The sequence below is a fragment of the Delphinus delphis genome, chromosome 16 (genome assembly GCF_949987515.2).
Source record: "Delphinus delphis chromosome 16, mDelDel1.2, whole genome shotgun sequence".
NCBI classification, from domain to species: Eukaryota; Metazoa; Chordata; class Mammalia; order Artiodactyla; family Delphinidae; genus Delphinus; species Delphinus delphis.
The window spans coordinates 23,544,715-23,572,305 of record NC_082698.1 but is presented as its reverse complement, the minus strand read 5'-3'; the positions used below and the strand labels follow the sequence as shown (position 1 = coordinate 23,572,305).

The 27,591-nt window shown below is 42.2% G+C and overlaps 1 protein-coding gene across 1 annotated transcript in view; it reads left to right on the top strand.

Annotated features, from left to right (window-relative positions):
* The window catches only part of SORCS3 (sortilin related VPS10 domain containing receptor 3), a 576,395-nt gene extending 549,087 nt beyond the window's left edge, over positions 1–27,308 (top strand). The window contains exons 20-27 of the mRNA XM_060033570.1: positions 1,762–1,895; positions 10,195–10,318; positions 11,946–12,058; positions 15,804–15,935; positions 17,678–17,777; positions 18,761–18,866; positions 24,429–24,589; positions 25,361–27,308. Of these exons, the coding sequence (XP_059889553.1) occupies positions 1,762–1,895; positions 10,195–10,318; positions 11,946–12,058; positions 15,804–15,935; positions 17,678–17,777; positions 18,761–18,866; positions 24,429–24,589; positions 25,361–25,425 (935 nt within the window). The 3' untranslated portion in view covers positions 25,426–27,308. The remainder of the gene's footprint in view (positions 1–1,761; positions 1,896–10,194; positions 10,319–11,945; positions 12,059–15,803; positions 15,936–17,677; positions 17,778–18,760; positions 18,867–24,428; positions 24,590–25,360) is intronic.
* Positions 27,309–27,591: the final 283 nt, after the last annotated feature.

The following is a 27,591-nucleotide window of genomic DNA, read 5'->3' as shown; positions in this document are numbered from 1 at the left end:
AATTAAACAGATTTACTCATTGAAAATAATTAAACCTTCAGCCAAATGTGTATCTGAAGTGACAGGTTTGAAATTATTTGTTGAAAGAAACCTTGAGGAACCGTATGTCTGGGGTCAGGTGAGAGAGCAGTAGGCAAGGAATATTTTCACACTGTAGATACACAGATTCACTTGTTGATTGTTCAGGAAAATATCATCTGGGAGGTGGCAAGCCAGTCTGGCTGATCTCCTCACCCGAACATCAGTCCCTGTCCAAACACCTTTTATCCCAATATAAATTTACTTACGACATAGGAGGTACCCGGTGAGACTCAGAACGCTCACTCTCTCAAGAGGGACTTCTACACAGTGATACACAGTAACAGTGATGATGTGGTGGGAGTGGTAGTGGTGGTGGTGGAAACAGTGTCAGCACACAATTAATTATATGATACCTTTAACATCCACACATCACTTTCATATGTTCTTATTACTGTAAGGAAGGCAGGGCACAGCATAACAGTCTGTGTAGACTCAAGGTTCTGTAAGATAGAGGAAAAGGTCATACATCTAAAATTAAACAGGAGCAGAAGTGAAAAGTATCCATCTGTTTTCTTCCCTTTAAACTGAGCTGTCTCCAAAATAACCCAAGACATCAATAGTGAAGGCTGGGTGGCCTGGAAAATGTCCCACCCATGAGAAGAACTCAAGGCGCCCAGGCTAAAGAGCTGGCATGCCACAGCTGTGACCTTTAGTCACTTTAGCTCATCGACACCATCATGGTGGAAACCAGGGAAATGTGCTCTGACTTAGTGTGGACAGATAATTAGAAGATTTTCATTGGATTTGGCTAAGTAGGAAGGATATAAGGAAGGGAAGAAAGGCAGGAAAGGAAGTAGGTAGGAAAAAAAGAAAACAAAAAGGAAAAAGAAAGGGGTAAGGGTGGGGGAGAAAATCCCACAGAGTTAAAAAATAACCGACCTAACCCACAAAGGCAATGCTGATACACTAACGTTTTCCAACAGCGTTTTCCTCTTCTCACGTTATTTTGGAAATGAATTAAATTAAAATCCTCACTTAGTATGCACAGGGTGGGTTCCAATCCATTCTGTTACTTGCTAGTTTAGAACCTGAGACTGCTTACATCAGTTTTCTGAGGAAGAAAAAAAATACAAGCTTGGTCGCCTTTAAGCAAGCAGCTTTTTAAATTATTTGGGAACCTGACACTTATTTCTCCTTCAATTTAGGGAGATGGGCTCTTTCCTTTCTATAAAACAGCCTTGCGAGCCTCTGAACGATACCCACTGAGTGTTGCAGATGACAGGCACAATGGCCGATTGTTGAACAAGATGGGGCCAATTAACAATTGAGGATAATGGCGGAGCCCTCCCTACAATGCACTGACCCCCAATCACAATACAGGCTACTCGGCAGAAACGCAAGAGACCACGCTTTATCTTCCTATTTATTGACTAGGTGTCCAGTAAACTAGCTTTGTCCTTGGACTGGAGGTTCATAAGCATTCGAGGTTGGGCTCATCGGATGGAAATTAAATTCAGATGGCACTGAAAAAAATCTGAATCCCGATTTGAGTTCCCTATTATACGTGGTACTTCATTTCAAGTACACACACACACACACACACACACACACACACACTTCTCAACATCTGTGAGTTTGCAATCCTTGTTTTATTATAGGTTACGATTAAGAATCTGGGAGTGTGATTGTTTGTTTATTCCAGGAATAGAAACACTGACATTGTTCTCCTTGTTCCCTTAGGTCCCGTGGAGCACGTTCATCTCCGAGTTCCATTTGTTGCCATAAGAAACAAGGAGGTCAACATCAGTGCCGTTGTGTGGCCCAGCCAGCTGGGGACCCTGACCTATTTCTGGTGGTTCGGCAATAGTACAAAGGTTTGGCCCTTTCTGACTGGTGTGTGCTTAGGTCTATACTGAATGTTCCCGTGTTCTAACTTCTGTGTTGATGTTGGGTGGGGGGGGTGCAGAGGGGGGATGTGGGCAGTAGGGGGTACTTAAATGAAGCTATGAATCCACGTAATTGAATATGACATACCCTCCTACAGCAAGTTCGTTGTTACAATAGGGAAAGTTCAAATAATCCTAAGGAAGGAAGGGTACTTGGGGAATCTGTACAAACCTGGTTGTTCTTGCCCCTCTAACCAATATTTCTAATATTGATGTTGTTCCATTTTGTTCTAATCCCGGCCTTTCTACTCACCTGCTGCCTAATATCAAGGAAGTCATTTAGCATCTCTGAAATTAAGCGACACCATCTGTGAAACACGAATTAGATATCTAAATGCAGGGCAGCGAAAGTCGAATGGGATAATAATGTACGTAAAGCATCTTTAGCAAGACCTGCTAGGTGTTCTGTTAGGGCCAGGTACTGACGTTCTTCCTCTTAGGCATGGTACTGATGTTGCCAAGTCTCAAAGAAAGGGACTTCAGGGCCAAACTCTGGACTTTGCAGATACTCCCTACTCCTGGCAACTGGTGATGACGAAGCTTTTTCAAGGATAACCACACTCGTACGACAGAAGCTGAGAGCAGTGTGGCTGAGGGTTCCTCAGCTTAAGGGCTGCATGGTTTTCGCTCTTCCTGTTTTTGTCTTTGCATTTTCTGTAGTCATTCTTGATGTGATTGGTACTGCTCATCTTAGACCTTTACTTTAAAAAAAAATTTATGAAAGATATATCAGACTCAGAAATGCTGGATATCTAAAGAAAGGGGAAATAAATATTCAGTTGCTGGTGTAGTAATTCCTTTTAAAAAGGAATGGAACAGTGCCAGTTTTGTTTGTTTGTTATGAGATGACCGAAGAGAACTTCAGCTTTTGCATGGTGAGAGTGGGAGATGATTCATCCCTGCTCTTATTTTAAATTAAAAAAAACATTTTATTGAAGTATAGTTGGTTTACAATGTTGTAAATTCTGCTCTTTTCCAGGGTGGTAGCGTGATGTGGTTGAGAGAATACGGACCTTGGGGTCAGAGAGACAAGGGTTGGGTTTCTAGCGCTGCTACATGTTTATTATGTGAGCTTAATCAAGTGATCTGACCTAAAATTTAATTCACTCAACAGCAAACTGGAGGGAATAATGCCTGCATCATCTCGATTTCTGTGAAAACTAAGTAAGATACTGTGTATCTCCCTGGCACAGACTAGTTTACTCACTACATGGATGCTTTCTATTTCGGTGTAAAAACTGACTGTTAGGATGGTTTGATAAAAGACTGAATTAGATTTATGGACCCAAGGGACAGTTTCCTGTTTGCATCATTTGTGCTGTATACTTTCAAGTTCTTAGTATAGACTATGATGCTTTTGCATTTCTGGTGTTATTATTCACCAAGACAATAGGTAGGAGGTTAGTTAATGAGATTCCCCATTTAGTATATTAGAGAAGTGAAGCTCCCTGTGTGAGATGAGCATCCTAGGGTCAAACAGCTGTTTAGCTGTCGAGCCAGACCTAAACCCAGGTCTCCTAATTCCCATCTACCATGTACCCCCCAGCCCCAGGATGCTTTCTCTGCATCACCCTGTTTGGAGATCACAGACCCTAAAATTCTGCTTTAAAACACCAGCAGACATACATGGTGGAAAAAAAAGAGAAAATCTTCTAGGAGGAGAACATCAGAGAAGGATTTTAAGTTCATTTCACCTCTGAGGATGTGAGGTTTGGGCTGTCCAGCCAGGGAGTTCTTTTCTGTTAGTGTTTGTTCACCTGTTGATCTTTACTGGGAGACAACTGTGTGTAGGGAGGGCAGTTCTTGGCCATCATGAACCCAATGAACTCAACAGACCACAAGGAACCAAAGATAGTGTTTCTCTATAGCACCATTTTTTTCTTTGGGTGTTTATTCTAAGGCCTGAAATACCAGACAGTGTCTAATAAATATTCGATCAACAGAGAAGTGGACAAAGTGTTTGGAGAGCCTAGTTTCTATTTCTCTAACAATTATCTGTTAGTCTGAAAGAATCACCTGATCTGAAGCTCAGTGTTGTTTTCTCTAAATCAAGGATACTAATATCTAATCCATGATCATCATTGAGTTATTATTTGAAGTATCTTTCTGTCATCTATCTATCTATCTAATCTGTATTATGAGAGGGAAATTTTAAAATTGCAGAATGGCATTATGGTTTTATTTTTTTAATTGAGGATGACCTGAAGTACTTCTTAGGTTAGGAATTTCCATCTATAACCTTGAGCATAACGTGCTGTACAAATACCCAAGATCTCAAAGGTCTTACTAGTTGGTTTTTTCTTCCCAAAAAGCCAAGAGAATGATAGTACATTAGAGGCATTGGAACAGAGTGGTTTTGAAATGAGACAAACCTGGGTTGGGGTCCAGACTCAGATTCTCCTTGCTGCATGCCTTTTGTCAAATCAGGTAATTTCTCTGTGCCTTAGTTTTGTTCATTGTGATGTCAGAATAAGACTGGTAGCTACTACACTCTAATATTGCTCTGAGGATTAAGTAAAGAAGGACATTTAAGTGCTTAGAACACATCCAGTCACTGTCGTGCTCATCCTTTGCATCAATGGCATCTACATCTCAGTGGCAAATCTGACATGGTTCTAGAGATTTCTCTCCCACCTTCAAGCATGGTTATTCCATCCGTTTAAAAGAGTTACATCTTCAGTGCTTTTGCAAGCACCATGACAGAAACACATCAGTGTGGCCACAGTGCCCAGAAATTGATGTAGTGAGCATTGTATTTTCCTGGCAAATGAATGAGTGTCTTTGTGTGTCTTGGTGAGTGCTCTGAGTGTCGAGCTATGTGGTTACCTGTGATGAACAAACCGATCTGTAAAAGGAGCTAATACTAATTTTGAGCATTTCTTTCTAGCATTGGCCTTGCACTAGGCTCTTCATATATATTATTTAATCATCAGAACATCACTGATGAAGGAGAAATGATCCCCTGTGTATGCGTTTGTGTGTGTCTGTTTCTATGTTGTGACCAGGTGAATTGGACTGGACAGGTTGCCCAGGTGGTTGAATTAAATCAACCTCCCAATAAGAATCAGTTGACTCCCCACAAACCTTTATAGCCAACCCTCTGCTTGGTGCCCTTAGGAACAGAAGAGCACTTACAATCTTGTCTCTATCTTCAAGGAGATTACAATCCTGATGAGAAGGCAAGATGAACACACACACACAATGATCGGTGAGCAAGTGTGATGATGTACGAATAAAGAGAAGAGAGCAAGCATTCCTGAAATCCAACCATAGGCCCATATACCTACAGGTCTATCAGCGGGAGATGCTAAATTGTATCAGTAGCTCCGTGGATCTTTCTCGAGTACCTGCATTTTGTGCTAAACCTTATGAGGAACACAAAGCAGTATAAATTCCATTTGTTGCCCTTAAGAAACGATCTATTCAAGAAGATGAGGTTAACATCCCAAAATAGATACTGTAAGGAATGGTAATAGGAATGTAACATTACTGGCCCAGCCAGGCAGCCTAGGGGGGGATGGATGCCGGGCTTCTTGGTCTTGGAGCAAGTTGTGTATGAAGTTGGTCCTAAGCTGGCATTGAAGGAGTGGTAGAGTTGAGGCCAGAGAGGAGGGGAAGGGATGTGTGCCCACTGGTCAGGCTTTGGGCCTATTTGTGTTCTCTGTAGACAGACACTATGAAAGAGGGATTCATTTGGGGAGAAATTGCATAAAAAACTAAAACTGGGGAGGATAGATGACAAATGGCTTTGAATGACATAACCGGATGTGTTTTAGTTTGTCATAGAAACTTAGATTTAGGATAGGCTAGTGGAAGATAGAACCAGATTCATGGACAGTGATATTTTCAACAATGAGATACTTTTGAAGAGTTTTTACAGGTGTGTGTGTGTGTGTGTGTGTGTGTGTGTGTGTGTGTGTGTGTGTGTGTGTGTGTGTGTGTGTGTGTGTGTGTGTGTGTGTGTCTGTGTCTTTGAGGGAATTTTTTTTCCCCAAAACTATAAATTTTCAAAATACTCCCATAGTCATGACACATATTTAGGTACTATTTACTTTATTTATTTTTGGTCTTTTTATGTATTTTAGACTTTTCTCTCATGTAGTTCTCATCATAGCATATCCACAATTATGTATCTTGCCTTCTCCACTTCATAAAGTAAAGCACTTTCCACATATGTAATCTTCTGAAGGTTTTAAGTGAGCCAAGTGTAGTGATTACATAGTCTGTCCAGTTTAGGAATGGAAGGTTTTATCAAGGTGTACATTTAAATTGTGGGGATTTTATAATATTCGATATTAACTTGACTTGCTATGTATTGGGAATCTGGTGTAGGCTGCATCCAGACATTTCCCTGAAGCTCCCTGATCCATTAGTCACGTGGGAATCTCCTAACTAGTTACTCAGAGCTTCATTGATGGCTTCCTGGGCTTCGTGGATACTACATGACCTGTTGCACATGAGGGATCCTCTGTGGGCAGGGATGCAGCCTGCAGCCTAGGCAGGACGTGAGCCTTGCTGTGGGCTGGCCCTGCAGCTTGGACAAAACACGGAGAAGTCAATCGACCGCCTGTTGGATCTGTGGGGCTCTAACAGGCCAATTTGCTGGGATTAACAGAGTTCTGGCTTAATAAATGTGTCTGCTTGCCTAGTAGAGTTAGTAAATGAACCTTAAAACACTTGATTTAATTTAGTGTTGTGCACTAGACATGGGTGGCCAGTGAAGAACTCAAGAATCCCGTGGAGTGTTCCAGCTTTACAAGGAAGGTGAAATCAGCCATGATGTCACAACAGCTGATGAAAAACAAAAGCAATTTGGAAAACAGAATTAGCTTCTGCTATTTCCCTAGGGTAGAAGCCTGGGGCCTGTTACCTGGGGGCCAAGTGTTCACATTCAACACAGTTTGTTTGCTGTGGCTCAGAGCCCCGACTGGCTGGTGGGATGGCGTGCTCCCTCCCACCTCAGATGGCATTCCCTTGTCCTGCAGACGTGCATCCTTGTTTGGTTCCTGGATCTTCTAGGAAAGCAGCCAGATAGAGAGGAGACCAAATCTGCTGGGACAGGAGGAATTCCACTCCTCTCAGAAAGAGATATCATTGTCTGGGAGAGCACCATCACCCAAGCCTAAGATAAGACGAGTGTGCAGAGAAAGGGGAGCAGGGGCCATGTAGACCCCTGAAAGCTGAAGAAGATGACGTGATAGTCGTGCAGATTCCCTGAAGAGACAACCATTAGTGGAGAAAAGTATCCTGGGGCTGAGAGCTGGGAAGAGATTAGAGATAGCTGACGGCAGTAACCAAAATGGAAGGACAATGTGATACAGTTACGGGCAGAGCAATTCATGGGATCAAACAAACAAACAAAAAGAAAAACATCACATCAGTTATTGCTTTTTTGTTTTGTTTCTCTCCCAACATTTTATTATTAAAAACTTCAAACACAAACTAAAGTTGAAGTGAACATTCACATACCCACCCTCTGTATTCTATCATTAACATCTACTGTGCTTGTTTTATCATGTCTGTTTATCTGTCCATCCCTCTGTTCAGCCATCAACCGATCTTAAATTTTGATTTATTTCAGGCACTTACATGCCTTGTCCTAAATGCTTTAGGTGGCAAATCATTAGCTAGAGTCCTTTATTTGTTTATACTTTTTCCCCCGGGGGGTATGAAATGTATCAACAGTGAAATGTACAGATCTGAAGTGTGTAGCTCCTGAGTTCTAACAAAGGCAAATACCTGTAACCCAAACTCCTATCAAGATATATAGTATTAGCATCACTCCCAAAAGTTCTCTTATGCCCCTGGTCAATTCCCACCCCAACCCCCAGAACCAGTCCCTATTTTTTTCGTCATGAATTAGATTTGCCTTTTCTAGAACTTCTTTTAATGTAATCATACCGTGTTAATTCTTTCATATAAGGCTGCTTTCATTTCTTATGGTTGGGGACTTATCCATACTGTTGTATATATCAATATTTGTTCTTTTCTGTTCATTATATGCATATACTATGACTTGTTTATTCATTTTCCTATTGATAAATTCTCCTAGGTTCTTTTCAGTTTTTGGCTAGTATGAATGTACTGCTATAAACATGTTCTTTTCTTTGTGGATATTTTCTTTTATCTTGACTAAATCCCCAGGACTTCAATTGCTAAGTCATAAATATAAAATGTTACAACTACTTTGGAAAAAATTATCACAATTTCTTGTAAAACTGAACTTTTTCCTACATCGTTGCACCATTGTACATCCCACCAAAAATGGATGAGAGTTCCAGTGGCTCCACATCCTCAATAATATTTGATATCATTATTTTTAAAGAAAATTTAGCCATTGTGTTTGGTATATCGAGGTATCTCATTTTCCTTCCAAAGAATATGACCTAGGTACTGAAGCAGTTGAAGGTATTCTGACAGGTAAGTCATAATGAGTTGACTAGTAGGAACTAGAAAATTTGCCAAAAGCCATTCATCAGTCCTATGTGTTCTGATTCCAGAATGAGTCCTCACAACTTCTAACCCAAACCTTTAATTTAAAAGATAAAGACCTAAGGCACACAGTGGGGACAAATTTTGCCCAAGGTAATTCATTAAAATAGTAACAGAGCCAGAGTATCAAGTCTCTGTTCTTGTTACACTAAAGGTGGTAACTCAGGGCACACATTCTTCCTTTATTCCATGTCAGTGGCTGACATTGCCATGCGGAGCCCAACTTAACTTCAGCTTCCTTCTCAACACAGGACACTGAACAGCCACTTTTGGCCCATGGGAGTTGATTTTCATCACAGAACCTACTTGTACCTCATTTGTTGTTTAATTAATAAGGCCACACCCTTGTGCATATCATCACAGAGCCATAAGTACGGAGAAGCATGCTTGGGCTCTGGGGTTTACCCTTAGTTAAGATAAAGAGTGTAACTCTTTCAGTACTCACTTCTTTCTTTCATTTAGCAAGCAGAGAAGAAAGGGTGTCAGAAAGCTTAGGGCAATATCTCTAATCCTGTCCAACTCCAGCCATCAGCCTGGTCATAAAATAGAGCAATAGAATATTAAAGCCAAGGAATCAAATGATTGTTTCAGAGGCCCAGTTGAAAATTCTGAGCTAAAGAGGAATTTCAGTTTTGCAGGAGGGACGCTGTCTGAAAGCTGCCTGTCTGAGCCTCTGCAGGGTCCAGGTGCACGGGTGTGCTGTGTGAACACTGGTGGCCGATACCCACATTTTAAAAGGGAAACTCTACACATCCCCAACTGGCTACATCATTACTCTATCCTATTGTCGTCCTAACACACAGAGAGGAGAGGGGTCTGCTCATCTGCACTTGTGACATCTCTTCACGAGCTGCCTTAGAGAAGCCTCCTACTAATATGTCTTACCTTGCAAACACCAGATAACTCGAGAGGGCACTGGCTTCAAGATAATCACTGAATAATGACTCTTCAGTCGCAGAATCTGCATTCTCTTCTCTCCAGTAAGCACCTGCTTCTATCAAGATCCTAATTCCCAAGAAAAAAAATATGCTTATTCTCTTTCTTTATCCTTGACAAGTCCCTGTCTGTCATGATCAAGGAAAGAAAACAGAAAGGGAAAAAAAGCTTAAAAAGTGAGCACAGATATGCATGTTTATATGTTTTCCAACTTATTTAAATTGTTAGAAATGCCTTGCAATGGAAAACATAGATATGACCAAACAAAATGTCAATAATATCACCATACATCCAAGTTATATACGGATTCTGCTAGATGTAAGACAATTTGCCAAGGGTGGTTGATACAGAAATAAATAAGATGTGGTCGCTTCTCTGAAAAAATCTTACAGCCCGATGGAATACAGGATGAAAATAGAAGTGACACGGAATATTAGAGGAAAAGAGAAAAGTGATCTCCTATGCCCAGAGTCACTGGGAATAGATTACAAAAGATGCTTCTACTTTGCCCCAGGAGAAGGAGTAGAATGACGTGCAAAATCCAGGGTGCCCAGTCTTATCTTCATCTCTCAGAATTAACATTTTACAGTGCATTTCAAGTATATTAATGCCCTTCCTGGATACTGGATATACAATCACAGTTTCAGAAAGCTGTGCATTTTTTTTTCCTTTTTCAAGTTAGGATCCTTGGGGATATGCAAATGCTATGCAGATTGGTGACAGTCTGAGATTTACAGGAAAGGAGGGAGTCTGATATCCCATAAAGGACTAAATAAGTGTTCCTGCTTCTCTCTTTTAGCCCCTCATCACCTTGGACAGCAGCATTTCCTTCACATTCCTAGCAGAGGGAACCAATACCATCACTGTCCAGGTGGCTGCTGGGAATGCCCTCATCCAGGACACAAAAGATATCGCAGTTCACGGTAAGCCCCGTGATGCCCCTTCCTGCCCAGCCAATCCCCTCCATACACCATCGCAGCAATCGCTGACTGCTTTGGAAATGCCCCAGGGCATAGGAAAATTAGGTAGGTCCACAAAAGGTATCCAAACCTACTTCTTACCTTGTTCTTGAATAGATACGGAGGTTGTTAGAGAAGCAGATCACGGACAGGCATTTCTTGTCTTCTGTGATGTGTCTGCATCAAAACCTGATGGTCTCATTAGACAGAGATGTATCATAAGTTGAAGGAATGCTGAGCTGGAAAGACTGTCATAGAAGCATCTAGATCTGATGACCTGCCAAGGTATCTCTCACACACATGTGGCATCCATTCTTTGTTAGGATGGGGACCAGTGATTTCAAAAGCTGGAGGAGACATGGTCCCTGCTCTTGAAGAACTCACAGCTTAGGTACTGGGATGAACTACACATAACTGCTATGTTTTCTTTGTTGTTTGAGATTCTGATCTTTGGCTGCAAAGGCTGAGACTAAGGCTGAGAATAGAAAGACACAGCAAGGCGGGAAAGTAGTAAATAGGGCCACCGTTCTGTTCTCAGTCCTGGTGAACCACTCTTAATTATTAAATTTCTTTTAAATCAAATTGTGCTTCTACCACCATCCCACAAACCTCCCACATACCCTAAAAACAGCCACTATACCAGGGTTTTCCAGAAAGTTGTACTGAGTGAGGCATGTGATCCTCTGACTCAGTCTGTATTTCTTCCACCTCACCCCGGGTGAGTGCCTTTTCCTACAACTCTGCAAACTCGAGGCTCAGCCTCTCTCATCGGGCACCTGGAAGACTTTAAGTAAACATTTTTATCGGAATGTAACTGGGAGTTTGGGGTTATTAGATGCAAACTACTACATTTAGAATGGATAAACAACAGGGTCCTACTGTATAACGCAGGGAACTATATCCAACCTCCTAGGATAAACCATAATGGAAAAGAATATTAAAAAGTATGTATACAACTGAGTCATTTTGCTGTACAGCAGAAATTAACACAACACTGTACATCAAGTATACTTCAATTTAAAAAATTCTTTTTAAATACAGAGAAGTGCACAGATCATAAGTGTTTTAGCTTCATGAATTATCACAAAGTGGACACACCTGTGTACCTACCAATCCGATTGAGAAACTGAATGTTACCCACACCCTAGATACAGGGTTTTGACCTGTTTTCTAAGCCCCTGAGGCAGTTTTTCTAGCAGGGTCCATGGAACTAAGGGAAGGATAAGAAAGCCTTCATTCTAATCTAGCTCATTTATTAATGCTTTATTGTTGCCACTGCGTGATACCACCTGCAGCAGCAAAAGTCCCCTTCTTCTGGAGTTTCACAATTTTCTTGCATTTCAGATAATGTTCATTTACAAGAAGAAGTCCTTAAGATTTTAAAAACAAACAAAAATGGTAGGAGCACAAATTTACTTCCAGTCACCAAATGCCACTTTTTTTTAGAAGCCAAGAGACAGGCTGAAAGGAAGGAATTTGAGATGAGGCCACATGAAAGACTGTGCCCTTTGCCTAAAGCACAGTGATCATGGAGTCCCCTTGCCTATCACACCCTCTCTCAGCCTCACTCACACACGCTCTCTCCTTGCAGAATACTTTCAGTCCCAACTCTTATCATTCTCTCCTAATCTGGATTACCACAATCCTGACATTCCGGAGTGGAGGCAAGATATTGCCAATGTGATCAAGCGGGCTCTGGTGAAAGTAAGTTGGCTTTTTCTTTGCTTAAATGTTTATGAATAAAGAACAAGATGCTGTGGTCCAGAATACATTTTCATGGATGCAAACCACCGTTCCGCAGTTAAGTAAAGATTATTTCTCTGTAAAAAGAGAGAGAGAAAAGAAGTATGGGGGAAGTGAAGGATGGGAAGTAAAGATGGAGAGATTAGGTGGAGAGAGACAGAGACAGAGAATCAATCCGGTGTTCAAGGATGGGAAATTGACCCCATCTTAATCCTAAAGTTTTCTAAGGTAGCAAATTGACCCCTTTCATGAAATGATGGCTGGGACACTCATTGAGTCTTTACTAATATCATTCATTTAGTTGGCTGTTTGCCCACCAAGGTTTGGGATTTTTTTGCTTGTTTGTTTGCTTTTGTTGTTGTTTTTTAACCACTCAGACTTCAAGACTCCCACTGACCATATGTGGCCATCAGAAGGCTTCAGGTCAGGAAACAGAGCATGGTAGCAGACTCTGGGGTTATAGAATTTGCCCAAGGTCATATTTTCCTTAAGACAACGTTGAAAGTTGAAAGGGTTTTGTTAACCCTTTGCTCACACCTAGGCACTGGACTATAATAGCGAATAAAACATGGTCAATTCAAATGTAGAGATAAGTCTAATATGCAGCTAGTTCTATGGTAGAGGCATGGCCAGCATTTCAAAAGAGCACAGAGAAAAGTGCAGTTCACTCTGTCCAGGAAAGTTCAGGCTTCGCACACGTTTGTGGTTCAGTAAATACTTGTGAACTGTTAGAATAGTCTTTGGAGGGGATACTTGAACTCTGTTTTAAAGGACAAATAGTAGTTAACAGAGAGAGGATGATGTCTTTCAGGTAGAATGAACAGCGTGTGCAAAGCCAGGCTCCGTGGAAAGCACAGCATATCTGGGACATGACAGTTTAGTGTAGCCAATCTATAGGTTATGAGGGCAGGTGTGAATGATGTTGAGCAGGGATGGATTGGTCAGTTTGTAAAGGGTCTGAGGAGCCAAAAGGGGTTTGACATATATCCCGTAGGCTCTGGAAAGTGTTCTTTCTTTATTATATTGGATTGGCCAAAAAGTTCGTTTGGGTTTTTCCGTCAGATGTTACAGGAAAACCCGAACGAACTTTGTGGCCAACCCAATATAGGTAAAAATTTCTGGCAATAGATTTATGTTTCAGACACCCATTCTGGTGGCAATACAGAGGATGGGCTCCAGAGGTGGGAAAGTGAATAGTGTAGGGGGAGATTTCACAAAAGATGACCAGTTAAAAGGGTACTGTGATCCTGAAGAGGGACGATTCAAAGGCTACTTAGGCAGTTGAGCAGTAGACTTGGTGACTAATAAAATACAGTGTGGATGAGAGGGAGGGAGAAACTTTCTGATTTTAAGAGTAGGAAGGAGAGGGTTTTCCTTGCCATTGATCAAGATGGTGACTGTGTAGGAGAAACATGCTTGGGGAACAGTAATCATTTGGTCTTTTATATGAATTTGGAGCACGTGAGAAACAACTGGACAAAGATAAGCAAGAGAGTTGAGGATATGGATTGGGGATCGAGTGAGGTTTCCGTGGGAGGTAGCAATGTGGGAACTGAGGCTGTGGAGCTCTTTAGATCCCCCCACCCCACCCTGAGAGGGAGAGGGGCCAGGGCAGAGATGGATGCTAACGCTTCCCAAGGCAGAAGAGAAAGATCCAGGGAAGGACACGGAGAAGGAGCTGCCAGGAAGGAAGAAGCACCAATAAAAGAGAATGATATGAGAGCGTTCCTGTGGGGAGTTGTCCACAAGAAGAACTTCACCTCACATCTTTTTATAAAGAGATTGTTCCTAGAGAGGGATGAGAATGAAATTGGTCTTGTATACCTTCGACTGTGAAACATCCAGGATTGTGTGGGATTTTGTACGACTGGAGTTAGGTCCCTCCGAGGTCCCTAACCAAGTGATGCACCCCGAGACCACTCTTCCCTGGGACACAGGGTCACACCAGCCACAACACTCATGGGCTCATCCCCTTCTCTCAACTGGGTGATTGTCTGACCTCAGTCTGGTCTCTGAGACTTACTTCCCCTGGCTGGTTAGGACAAGGCCATCTTGCCTCCCAGGAGGAAACTGAGGCATCTGGCAAAGCCTCTTCAGGCTGCACGGGGATGTCTCCCCACTTTGGAGGGCTTTTCGGGCTTCTGACTGCCGCTTGCTAGTTCTCTGCAGGTTGGCACTCTCTCTTTCCTGCATCACATTCCTAAGCGTTAACTCTGATCTCTAGTTCCAAATTAGAATCAGAGCTGAGCTAATGGGAGACAACCCCTCCAGTTCTATTCAGTCGAGTGTCTATTCTTTGCTCCAGGTCAGGCATCATTTGGAACAATGAGGTAGCCACAGAGTTCGTCCCCCGCCCCCCTGGAATGTCTGGACAAACATATAATAAGAAGTTATCAGAGAAAAGAATGTAGCAGACAGACATACTCATATGTTACCGTGGACATGATCTAAGTTCCTTTCATGGTAATCTGGAGGTGCTGGGGACGAGAGACGGACACGGAACAGGTCACTGCAGGCAAGGTAGTCAGGGTAGACTTCTTGGAGGAGGCAGGTGTTTCAGCCAAGTCAAAAACTATATATATCGTATTTGGATTGACAGAAGAAGTTTTGTTCTGGATATAAAGACCTTCCAGAGACACATAGGAAAGAACAGGCCTACTCTTTATTTACATGGGAGAACTCAAGAGTTTTGTTTTCTTAAGGAATTTGCCTTCAGACGGAAGCTTACGTTTAGTTTTTATCCGAAAACAATATAATCCTTTTCCTAAACACTCAGGAATAGAAAAATTCATTCAGTACTTCAACATCTTAACAGAACTTTTAGTGCTTTGTTTTATTTTTTATGTATATTTTTTATTTTTATAGAGTTGTAACCAAAGAAATGTGAGGTAATAGATCAGAATACAGCTGTCATGAGGTGTTTTTCCACGTTGCCTCACTGTACTAACTATCATCTTAATGGTAGTATAACCATTATTTACTTAACTTTTTTGAATATTTGAGTCTTCCCCATTTATCTGACATAAATAATGTTCTGAGTGTTTCTTCCTCCATATGGCTTTTCCTATAGTTTGGATCATTTCTTTAGGACAAACACTCCAAGTTACAGTTACTGAATGAAGGGTCTGAATATTTTTATGACCTTCCAGGAAGTCTTTTGAAAACCAAATTGGCAATATGTATCAATTTTTAGTGCTGCCAGCAACAGTTGAGGAAACCTCCTAATTGAAGCCTCGCCAGTATTAGCTACTGTAACTTAACAAAAAATCCTGCTTTAGTAAGTGAAAACAAGAGCTTTGCTCTTTTTTTTTAATTTGCGTTTTCCCATGTTTGTTTATACCTTCTTATTCTTCATTTGCAGCCAGTCTGTTCATGTTTTCACCAGAAGCTCTAGTCCTCTTAGTGCAGAAAAATGGAAAATATGGGAGGAGCTTTTGCCAATATTGCCAGCAAACAGTATTTTGAAGATCATTTGTAGTAGTATTTTAGTTTCAGTACAAATGTATCTAAGAGCAGAGGAGGAAGTAAAACTAATAATTCTCTACCTAGCAGTTCGAGGGGAAAACAGAAAAGAAGCCTGGATATATATTGGAAACTGTGCCTTAAATGCTGCATTTAAAAAACTTTATAGTCCATATCCTTGTTACTGACTTGGGGAAGGCTGGCTCCTCCAGGACCCCATTCTTTGGTCTAAACATCTTTGCAGGTAACCAGCATCCCAGAAGAGCAGATCCTAGTTGCCGTGTTCCCTGGCCTCCCCACTTCCGCAGAGCTCTTCATCCTTCCCCCCAAGAACTTGACAGAGAGGAGGAAAGGCAATGAAGGCGACCTGGAACAAGTAAGTGAAAGAAAACTAACTTGGTAGGAGACTTGCCTCCACCTCATAATCTAAGGGGACACAAAGTATTTCCAGCCAAAAAGTGAGATGAGCCCTTTCCTATGGGTCCATCAGACCGTCACTCTTTGTCTAGCACCCAGGGCTTTGGAGAGCAATCAGCCTTACCTAGAATAAACACAAATGCATAAACACTGGAGCATTCAGCTACACAGGCAAGAAGAGTACCCCTGAAGTCATTCATTCCGACAGTTGCCATTCCTGCAACTTGCTCATGTCTCCCACCCAATGACTTGCTCTGGGGAAAAGAGATGAAGAGAGGAATTTGAGTTTCCCTATCTATTTCTGGGAAAATGTGCTTCCTGTCTTTAAAGATCCTAGTCAATAGAAGTTCTGCTTCTAGGAAGAAAACGAACTGGTTGTAAACATGTGTCTTTGGAAAGAGGTGGATTGCCTCATCTTGCTTTGACTAAGGAAGCAGCGTTCCCAAAAGGGATCGTGAATTACTGTCCTTATCAAATGCCATAGAGTTTTTGTGATCTGCGTACTAGCCTAGAAATGAAGTCAGTGGTGGTCCCATGGTTCTCCTTCTCTTCCTGCCCTTGCTGGGGTCTTAACTGGCCGTGCTTTGCTTTACCCTTCCATGCTCCTGTGATGCTAAGTTAGAAGTAGAAATAAGTGAGAAGGAGGCTGCTGAAAATCAGCGCGAATCAAACACGTTTGCTCCCATACGAGTTAATCGTTGTACAGATGTCTTCCGCATCCCTCTGCTACTCACCTGGCCGTCACCCCATCCCCACATCCATCCACAGTCCTCTGCGAGCTGCACAGGTGCCATCGTGGTCAGTTTCTCTGGAAAATGAAGCGGATCCTTTCATTGAAGGGCTGCATATTGAGATTGGCCAGATATAAATTCAGCTTCTCAATGCGTTCATCGCTTTTACAAGACCTCTTTACTCTGAAATAGGAAGTGGCATGTGCGAACTATATTTGGAAGCCACGATATCCATCCATTTAGATAAATAGGTAATTACGGTGATGAATAGCAGCTGTGATATTAAGGCGCGTACAGCGAGATAAGAGTTAGGGACAACAGCCTCAGTCTGCCTCAGCTTCCACGTGGGAATTACACAGTGATTAAATCAATGTTACGCGTTCTGAGACTTGCTGGGGAAAAGTAAAGAGGAAGAATTATCCCTAGAAAGGAGACAGCTTCTCCTTTAATGTTTGCCTCCCATTGTCTCTAAAAGGGAAACAGCAGAGGAGTGGGCTGGGGTGTATGTACCTGCTTTAATCCTGGCAGGGGCTTCGCTACCCTGTGAATATTGCTTGTTCAGATTAAAGAACTAACGGTTGGTCGGTTGACTTTCTTTCATTGGGACCCACAACAGGTCTCTCTATGGAAAGTTATACAGGCTTAAAAGGCACTGAACTGGGAGTTGAATGGAACCGCTATGTCTGTTGTCAACTCGAATTCACTAGGTGACTGTGGACACGCCTCTCTCTGTTTCACTCTCCTCTCCAGTATAAGCAAATAATAACCAGCTGTGTCCTTGGCTTCACAGGGCTCTAGGGGCTGGGAGAGCCAAATGGATAAAAATGTTCCAAAATCCTGTCCTCTGAGTGAACGTGGTCATTTTTTGCCTATTGACCCTGGTTTCTTATTCCATGAGGGAGCACCGTCACATGACATTTCTTCCCATGCAGCCTCTCTCTCTCTCTCTCTCCCTTTTTTTCCTCCCCAGATTGTAGAGACGCTGTTTAACGCTCTAAACCAAAATTTAGTCCAGTTTGAGCTGAAGCCAGGGATTCAAGTCATTGTGTATGTCACACAGCTGACTTTAGGTGAGTGCCTGTTGGGATTCGTGGTGGTGGTGGTTGTGGGGGGGCGGGGGGGGATGAGTATGGTGCTCTGATATCCTGGAGAGAAAAGGGAGGAGATAGTTACCAAACACTTTTCCGTAAATGCCTGTAAATGGCTTTGTGTAGTGATGGCAAAGAAAGATTAATCACATCTTTCTTGAGACTTCCTGTTAAGGTGGCGAGAAGACTTTCTTAGAAGCGGCTTTGCTATTGAATTCCTGGATGATCTTGGGGAAAAACCTACAATTTCTTTGGGCTTTGGACTTTATTATGTTTTTTATCTATAACAGTTGGGGTTATATGAGGTAGTCCTCAGGCTCTCTTCATTTCTAGGATTCTCTGATTCAGTGAATCTTGGTTGGAAGACTAGCTCAAATAACTTTAAAACTCTCTTTGATTTATAATGTGTAACTCTAAGTAGAAAAAGTGACCAGCTTTAGGTGGTTGATTTGTGAAAGGATTAAAAATGGCATGTCCCATTGGGCATCCACCTCTGGCTCTCTGGGAAAACCTATGTGCTAAACGTTTCTAATTAATAGAAACTTTTCAGATGAGGAGACTCCAAATGTACCCATCCAGCAGTGTTTTACCACAACAGTATAGAGGAAGAGATTGAAACACTCCATCAGTGTTTAATCCGGAGTTCCCAATGGGCCACCTATAATCATGTTGACAGGCAACTGGGCTGTCTAAGAGACAGAACATTCAAGCCCTATTCCTACTCGCCTTAGCTGTGTACAGTTTACACAAGGAGCAGCAAGTTTCCCCAGGCAGAGCAGATCCCTAAGAAGCTGTAGATCAGGGGTACCATTCTCATCATTGAAGCCAAGCTTCCTCTGCCCAGATAGCATGCAGGACAATTGGAGGCTGGATATAAGGATGGAGACCAGCTGGCTTCCGTTCTCCAACAGATACTCCCTCCAGCTAATAGCTTCCAAGTGAGCAAGTCTGTTCTTTCTTCCTAGCTCCACTGGTGGACTCCAGTGCTGGGCACAGCAGCTCAGCCATGCTTATGCTCTTGTCAGTGGTGTTTGTCGGCCTGGCTGTGTTTTTGATCTACAAATTTAAAAGGTATGTGCTACCATCACTCAGTTTCAATCGTGGGGCTAGATTCATGGGAGCTGATTCCTCCTGTAACCGACATTCCTAAACTCATCCTAAACAGGTGATTTTAACTGTCCCTGAAGCTCTGCTTGGCATTGGCGAAGAACAGGAATGGTTTAGGGTCAGGGAATAAAGGACCTTAAGAATCTGAACGCTCCCCAGTTTATAATTATGTTGAGTTAGGAAAATGAGGAGTAGCCTATGAAATCAGTTAATTCTCTTCAAGAGAAGTTTGAGGGGTTTTCAAACCTCACCTAAGTTTCTAAAGTAAGGTCTCAAATATTTAAGAGATCTTTTTCTACAGCTTACCACCCATTCAGGGTGGTTAAGTGGAGAAACTGCAGCTGAAATCTGGTTATGCATATATGCATACACATATTTTCTTATCTTGTATTGCTGATATCCAACATCTGTTTAAATTTGCATGCCAAAATATACAATTTTATACTCCTCCCTATTTGTCCTGTTTCTAGAGGGAAATTGATCAGGAAAACCAAACCCCACAGGTATTCAAAAGTTATTTTTGCAGGCCAGAGGTGGGGTGATGTAATAGGATACTTATTAAAGACAAGAAATTGAAATCAATAATTCTGTACCATTATTTGAATAAGGTAATACATCTACCAAGAGATATGCTGGTTAAGAGTACGAACTCGAAAATCAGACCCAATTTTAACTTTCAACATTTGCAGCCTTAGGCAATTGAATTTGCCTCTCTAAGCCCTCATTTCCTAATGTGTAAAATGGAAAAACAATAATACTTTGTAGGTTTGCTATATGTTTTCAAGGTAGTAATATCTATATCTAGTACATAATAAAAAATCACAAAAGCTAAGCTGCTATAAATAATATGCCTCCCAAAGGCTTCTCCTCTGTTACAAATTGGCACATAGTAGGGCTCAGACGTATCAGTGGCATAGAAATGTGCTTCATAGGAAGCCCGGGTAAAGTAAAAATATCATTAATTATTGTCAGATGAGTTTTGAAAGTATAACTTGGTCCTGGGAGTTTTTCTAGACGCTGAAGGTAATGCTTTTAGATTTTGGAAGAGATCAGTGGTAAAGGTGCTTCACTCTACCTCCCCCGCCCCCAGCCCCCATCAGCTCTCCTCTAGTGGATTTCTCAGGCTTAAAAACACCAGTTTTACTCAATAGACATCTCAGCATTAGCCAAAACAGCAGGAATTCTTAAACACTCTCCACTAGAAGGACAGAGTGGGGTTTACCTTTCTGTTCAATTTATAGACCAGTTATGTGAGTTCACATCCTCTTGGATCAAGATGGGTCAACCCACCTGCCATGTTCCCTTTGAAGAAGGGGAAAAGCCTTCATATCCAATGAGTGAGCAAAGATTCAGTATAGGAACAGTCTGGTCAAAGCAACACCCATTTATGGGTGTACTTCAGTTACACACAAAGCACACTTTTGTTCATTCAAGGATTTGGTTGTGGGGAAGCCTGCTGGTTGCTGGGACTTGAAGATCAATTAACCCAAATGTATCACCTTCCGGCTCCTAGACCTGCATGCTCGCTGAGGACCAGGGCCAATAGAAGTCCTGCAAAGAGGTATTCGTGTCAGGTGTCTCCAAATTAAGACAAGATCTGCCCTGTGACTTAGAAAGTTTTCTGCTGTCTTGTAAATGTTGCTAAACTCCATAGACAGTCAACTTACTCATGTCGCCATCTCTTAATGTGCAGACTTTAATACTTGAATCTATGCCAGTTAATGGCATCTCTGAATTATTCTACCTCTGTTGTCCCCAGATATCAGCCGACCCTTTGTATGTCCCTGGCAGGGAATCAGGATACAGGAAACAAATACTAGTCAAACTGGATAAACGGTTTGAGTCAATTAAGAGTAACCAATCATCAGTTACCTTTTCTTTTCTAGCCACCTTTTCTGGAAGTTTCCCTCCCAGTGCCCAAGCCCTTTGGCTGAGGTCCTTTTGGATCTCCCTTTGTTTCTTTGGTCTCCTTTCCCTCCTCACCACCTGGAACTCCAGTGATGGCTATGTGGAGGGTGCATAGCTTGCTGACAAGTAAAGGTCGGGTTCTTATCCATGATTCCTAGAGTCTCCTCTGCTTCTTTCATTTCTGTCCAATAGAACTTTCTGCGAAGATGAAAACACTCCATAATCTATACTGTCCAATACAGTAGCCACTGGTATGGTGGAAACACTGAATTTTTAATTTTATTTAACTTCAATTAATTCAAATTTAAATAGCTACAGCTGACTAGTAAACACTGATGGCACAGGCTAGGGAGGGGGTAATTCTGTTTCTGTTTCCAGATCACCGGCCATGCTGTTTTCAAACCCCAAAACTTTCTCTCTGCCATCTCCAGCATTAATTCATTAAGCCATTAATTTATTCAGCAAACATTTATTGAGCACCTGCTGCGTGCCAGGCACTGAAAACAATCTCAGTGTCCCAAGTAGTCACTTAATAGAGGAAGAACAGAATTATTTAAAGGAATCTTGGGGATCACGGGAACTCTATTCTCCTTCCTCTGTTAAGTGACCACATTTGATCCTATTCTTGGATAGTGACTTCTATTTTGTGATGTCTTAGTCAATATAATTAAAAATCATTTTGAGATGGCTTTTATTTTCTGAAAACTCTTCCTAACAAGACCTTCTTTCTATACTGTAGGTTTGTTTTTTCTTATTATCCAAGAAAAGTTTTGAAATTTTATATTTCTTCCAGCCTTTTTTCAGTAAGGCTTTCATCACAGTGCAAAGCCTACTTTGCTTTTTCTAAATTCCTCCCACGGACTTCTAATACTTAATCATAGTTGGAACAAACAAATAAAAACTGAAATTTAGGGCTTCCATGGTGGCGCAGTGGTTGAGAGTCCGCCTGCCGGTGCAGGGGACACGGGTTCGTGTCCCGGTCCGGGAAGATCCCACATGCCGCGGAGCGGCTGGGCCCGTGAGCCATGACCGCTGAGCCTGCGCGTCCGGAGCCTGTGCTCCACAACGGGAGAGGCCACAACAGTGAGAGGCCCGCATACCGCAAAAGCAAAACAAAACAAAACAAAACAAAAAAACCTGAAATTTATATAGTTGACTTGGATTGATCCATCTTACTCCTCTTATTAAAACTTACATGAATGTATAGCCCAAGACGTGCCTCTAAATCTCATTTCCCACCTTTCTTATCTACAAAAGCGGGGTTTAGTCTTGACTTATTGTCTCAACGGTCCTACAAGTGGATGTGTTAAGAAATAAAAAGCAATTTGAAAAAAATTTTAAATGCTGCAAGTTGTAACATAAAATTCATTCCCTTCCAACCATCTATTAAAAATATTGAAAAAAAATGCCCGTTTTCAGAGATTAAAATAAAGTGAACAGTCTTTATAAGGGCAAATGGATCCAAATCCTCACAGGTATCAATCATTAAAAAAGCAGAAAAGGGGAGGCAATGACCTCTGGCTACAGCTCTGAAGTACCCAGACTTGTGTGATCAGGAATGGTTTGACTGCCTCCAGCACCTAATAAATATTACAGTTGATCCCAACGTTCATGAGTAATATGTACTTTTATGATTAGAAGAAATCTAAGTCGTTAGGCTGCCTTTCTCTTTAGATAAGAAGAAATTAAGGGCCAGCATGAAATTTTAATTACACACATTTAGAGGAGCCTGTGGTTTGCTGCCTCACATAGAATCTCTTCACTTAAGGTTCTTGTAAATTATAGTAAGCAGGTTTAGACCAGTAGGAGTCAGGAGGACACCTCCCTTAATGTGTGGAAAGCAGCCATTAAAAACACGAAAACTGGACATAAATGAAAAGTAGAAACTGTCCATGTTTTAAACATATTTTGGGATCTTTCCTTCCAAATTAGCTATGGAAGACCTTATTAAATGCCTCACATTCTACCTCATTGTGGGGTTGGAGTAGGGAAGGGAATGTAGATGCTTGAAAATACCACTGGTTGGCACTAGGGCAACAGAGGGATTCTGCACAGAACGTTCTGGTTTGGGGTAGGTGTCAGATGTCTCAAGTTTTAATAACATCTATGCCGGTAATCAGCTTCATGAAATGTCTGGACTTCAGACCCATTTCCCCATCATTTAATGAGGTAAGAGAGGGCTCTTCTACCTGTAAAATTCTAAGATAAAAGTGTGGTTTTTTTGTTTGAGAACATAATATATGAAAATAGAAAGAGCATAGGCTTTGAGGTCATTTATTCATTTATTTGACTAATACTGAACGTAAACCACATGCCAAGCACTGTGCTAAGTTAAGTGTAGAGCAGTGAAAATGGAAAAGGTAGACCTTGCAGACACGGGGCTTTTTGTGGGAGAGAAAGACAGAAAACAAGTCCACACACATAGCCTATTCCATCACCCTAAACCAACACCCTATTCGTTTCTTTCATAGACCCATCCCATAATTACATATTTATGATGGGAGAGAGTGGGTGGTCAGGAGAGATTGGGTGGAGATTGGGTGGTCAAGAGAGGCCTCTCAGAAGTGACATGTAAGCCAAATTCTGAAGGACACCGTCACGAGGAGAGTAGAAGGAGGTGTGTTACAGAGGGAACAGTTGATTCACCCCTCGTCCCCAAGGTGGGGACAAGTCTGATGTATCAGAATCTTGAAACTCAAAAGTTTGGGTTTCAGACCAGCAGCATCAGTACCACCTGGGAACTAGGCAGAAATGAAGAATTTCAACCCATCCAGTTCAGGCCCATAGAGTAACAAATGCATTTTAACAAGAACCTGGTGAGGCATAAGCATATTGAAGCTTGAGAAGCGCAGGATCAGAAGAAGTCAAAGGAGGCTACAGAAGCTGGAACACAGTGGGTCAGGAGATGATGGAGATGGGTCAGGAGATGAATACTCCAAGCAGATTTCAGTTTGAACCTACCTGCTCCTCCTACCTCAAGTCTGTATGCCTTGTTTCCAAACCTCCTACCTTTGTGTCTTTGAAGGAAGTTATTTAGCTTCTCTTAATCCTTGCCTTAATCCTCTCCACAATCCTAAAAGAAAGCTATTGAACAGATGAGGAAACTGACTATGGAAGTATTTAAGATACTTGGCCCATGGATGGTGTTCTAAAAATGGTAGCAATGGCTATAAGTCTTTTATTTCATGGCTATTCATAAAGAAAACCAATGTGAATTGACAAAACTGATACAAACTTAGAAAAAGCTGTCTTCACTATGATACAGCCTCATGAGTCTCAAAGTCCAGCCCCTTTGTAAACGTAATAACTGGTAAATGTTTTAAGGGTTTTAGTGCACACTTGGTCGATAGCATTGCCCTTCTGTTTACACCTGCTGGTTTTGTGCCTCAGAAGAAGGTGCATGTCTCCGGGAGTTCTGTGGCTTACATCTCCCCTGGGCATCTGGGTCTCTCCTTGTGTTCACTGGCCTCATGGGGACAGTATCTGGGTGGCCAGCCCCTTTCCCTGACACTGGTCCTGTAAATAGCTTCTTCCTCCACCTTAACACCCAGGATTTCCCAGTTGCCCCAGTCGGGCATGCCCCGTGATCGTAATCTGATTTTGCTCTGTCCCATGTAGGAAAATCCCCTGGATTAACATCTATGCTCAAGTCCAGCACGACAAGGAGCAGGAGATGATTGGGTCAGTGAGCCAAAGTGAAAACGCCCCCAAAATCACACTCAGTGACTTCACCGAGCCCGAGGAGCTGCTGGACAAAGAGCTGGACACCCGGGTCATAGGTATGTGTGCTGGTGTCACCAGGCTCCTGAATCCTCTGTTCTCCAGACCCTGAGTCAGCCAGCCCATGTGGCCTGTCCTTCAGGCAGAACTAGTCTGGAGGATGGGGGAGAAACCAGTTGGCTACAGCGACATAATCATGCTTTAAAGTGTCCGCCACCTCTGACCACCTGAAATTGGCAGAACTTTCTTCTCTTAGAAGTAGATCAAGATCAAAAGTGCTGGAGTCTGAGTGGGACAGGGATGAGGCCAACTATTACTGTTGGACTTTCTCTTTATTTTTTCTATAAAGCAAAAGCATTATACATCCCAATAATTACGTGAATAGGAACTCTGCCATCAGATAGCCCTGGATTCATTTTCTTGCTCTACCAGTCTTCTAGCTCTGGGACCTCTCTGTGCCTCATATTCCTCATCTGTGAAATGGGAATGATAGCATCTGCCTTCTAAGATTGTTGTGATCATGAAATGACATATATCATTAGCACAGTGTCTGCTACATAATACGTGTTCAATACCTGTTGGCTGTTAGTATTGTGATCAGCAGAGTATAAGATGGCAAGGTATTGCCCCTACCTTGTGTGCTGGGGTGGGAGATGGCAAACGTTAAACATAGGTAAGATAAGCCAGTGAACTGGTATGATAGACTACCCAGGTGCCCTATTGCATAAGCACACGTTAAGGTGGCTTGGTATTTAGCAATAAAGAAAGCACAGACCCACGCCCTTGTGACAGGTACATCCTTACCTCCCTCTGTCTTCTCTCCCCTGCAGGAGGCATTGCCACCATTGCAAACAGCGAAAGCACAAAGGAGATCCCCAACTGCACTAGCGTTTAATACCAACAAGCCACGTGGTCAACCATCTTTCTGACTTTTTATTTCTGATGGTTCCTATTACACTTATTATGGAAAAATGAAAATGTCTTTTTTACCTTTTGTTTACCAAGGGCCCCTTCATAAATAGCAGGCAGACGCTTCGCTTTGGGAGGCGAAGGCATTCGTAACTGATTAAAATGAGACACGAAGAATAAATGACTGTATTTGTGCTAAGGGCAAAGGATGCATCTTCCCATGGCTTTCTTGCTTCATTCTGCCATTGATAGCGCGAGGAATCTTGTTTTCCTTGCGGTCTTTCTTTCTTTTTATTTTTTAAGTTGGGTTGGCTTTCCACTAACCTCCCATCCTCCCCCCACCCGACACAAGCCCAAATCACCAGTACCCGCCTCCTCCCTCCCAGCACGCACCTAAAACGTAAACCATTTCCCAGTTAGGTCTGCAGGAGGAAGGTTGGTGGGGAGTGAGCGTAGCTGCAGGAAGCGTGCACACCTGTCGGAAGAGGCCCTGCCCCGTGCATGTCCATTGCAAGCTGCAGATGGCTTATTGTATATAGTTACAATGTAAGTAGCTCTTTATTTCCTGAGAAATAATTTAATGTTTAGTAAAAAAGAAAAAAGAAAGATGCGTCTGTTGGCTTATGCACTCACCTTCAGAGCTGACCCACCCCCAGGCCTGCTTGACGCTGGGTTCTGGATGCTCTCCAGTTGTCTGTCACACTTAACTCTTGCATCTCTGTGTCCCTGCCATCGCTGGTTTCTATTTCTGTATATAAAGGGGGGAGGGGGAAGGGCTTCTTTGAAACGCCTAGCAAAGGAAGGACGAGAGAGACATCATAGAACCTGGGTGTTTTTTTTGTCCCATCAGTGATGTGAAAGAAGTTGCCAGAGGAAGCCCACTACAGACTTCTAACTGAAACCCATATGGGGAAACAAGGCTTCCCCTCCAAAAGGATGAGGTTGAGGATAGCTATCGGCCTGAGGTTTTCTCTAAGGAAGCCAGGCAGTGGATCTAAAAAGATGACGTTCTGTTTTCCGGTTGGATTCCATGGAATTGAATAATGCTTATGGGGAATTCTCTGGCTCTTCTTACCCCAGAAAAGTCCCTTGGGCACTAGGTTAAGCCCAGTGAGTGCCTCAGCCTGGGAGAAGTTAGAGGTGGGAGGGAGTTGGCCTTCGTGGGATCCTGTGACCCTGCAGGCCCCAGAGGGGTGTAACCTCTAACGATCTTAGTCAAAGTTGATTCTCGCAGAGCTGTGCCGCTTGCTCGTCAGATGTACACAAGTACAGAACTTCCTTAAAGTCAGATGTCTACCTTCAGTTCCCTGAAGGCAGTTCTAGCATCTGGGGCAAGTGACTTTCAAAGCCAGTGTTCTCTTTTCCTGCACCCCAGCCCGTTCACACGGTTCATGTGTCAGTTCTTTTTAGGAGGGTCACTTTAAGCCATGCTGTAAGCATTGTTTTCTTTTCAGGATCAGCCTGAGCGTACTTGTTTTATAAAAATGATACACTGTATATATATATATATATATATATGGGAGAAAAGGCTGAATTTTTTACCTGTTCATTTTTGTGGGATATTGTTCACATCCTTCTCTGTGAGACCCTGAGAGAATGTGACCTTGAGAAATCGGACTGGCTACATCATAGATCAGAATTAGGAATATTTCTAAAGATCTTGCTTTTTCGTTTCAAGGGTTAAATGGGGCAGACAATTGCAATACTTGTACTAAACACTGGAATACAAATGCATGAGTCATATCTATATATACAGTATATGTACATATACTGTTCTTGGTTTTATCGTTCCATTTGAATATTTCTACTGTAAAAAAAAAAAACAGACAGTGGTTTTGAAATTGTTGAAAATAAATGTATTTTTGTACATCAAAGCTATATACCTGGCTGGGAGTTCTCTCTCTGGGCAGTTGTCTTGATCTGTTGTATTATTTGACTATGGCTGCAATAATGCTCCGTGGGAGAAAAAAAAAAAACGACTAGCTTATGACAACATATACTGATGTTTTGCTTGTGAGTCTTCAGGTTGGCTGTGATTTGGATGAGCTCCGTTGGGACTGACCAGGCTCTCCTGGGCTAGGAGTTTGGATGCAGGCTTCAGTTGTTTGAAGTCTGTTCCATGAGTTGTCATCATTCTGAGACCAGCAGCTAC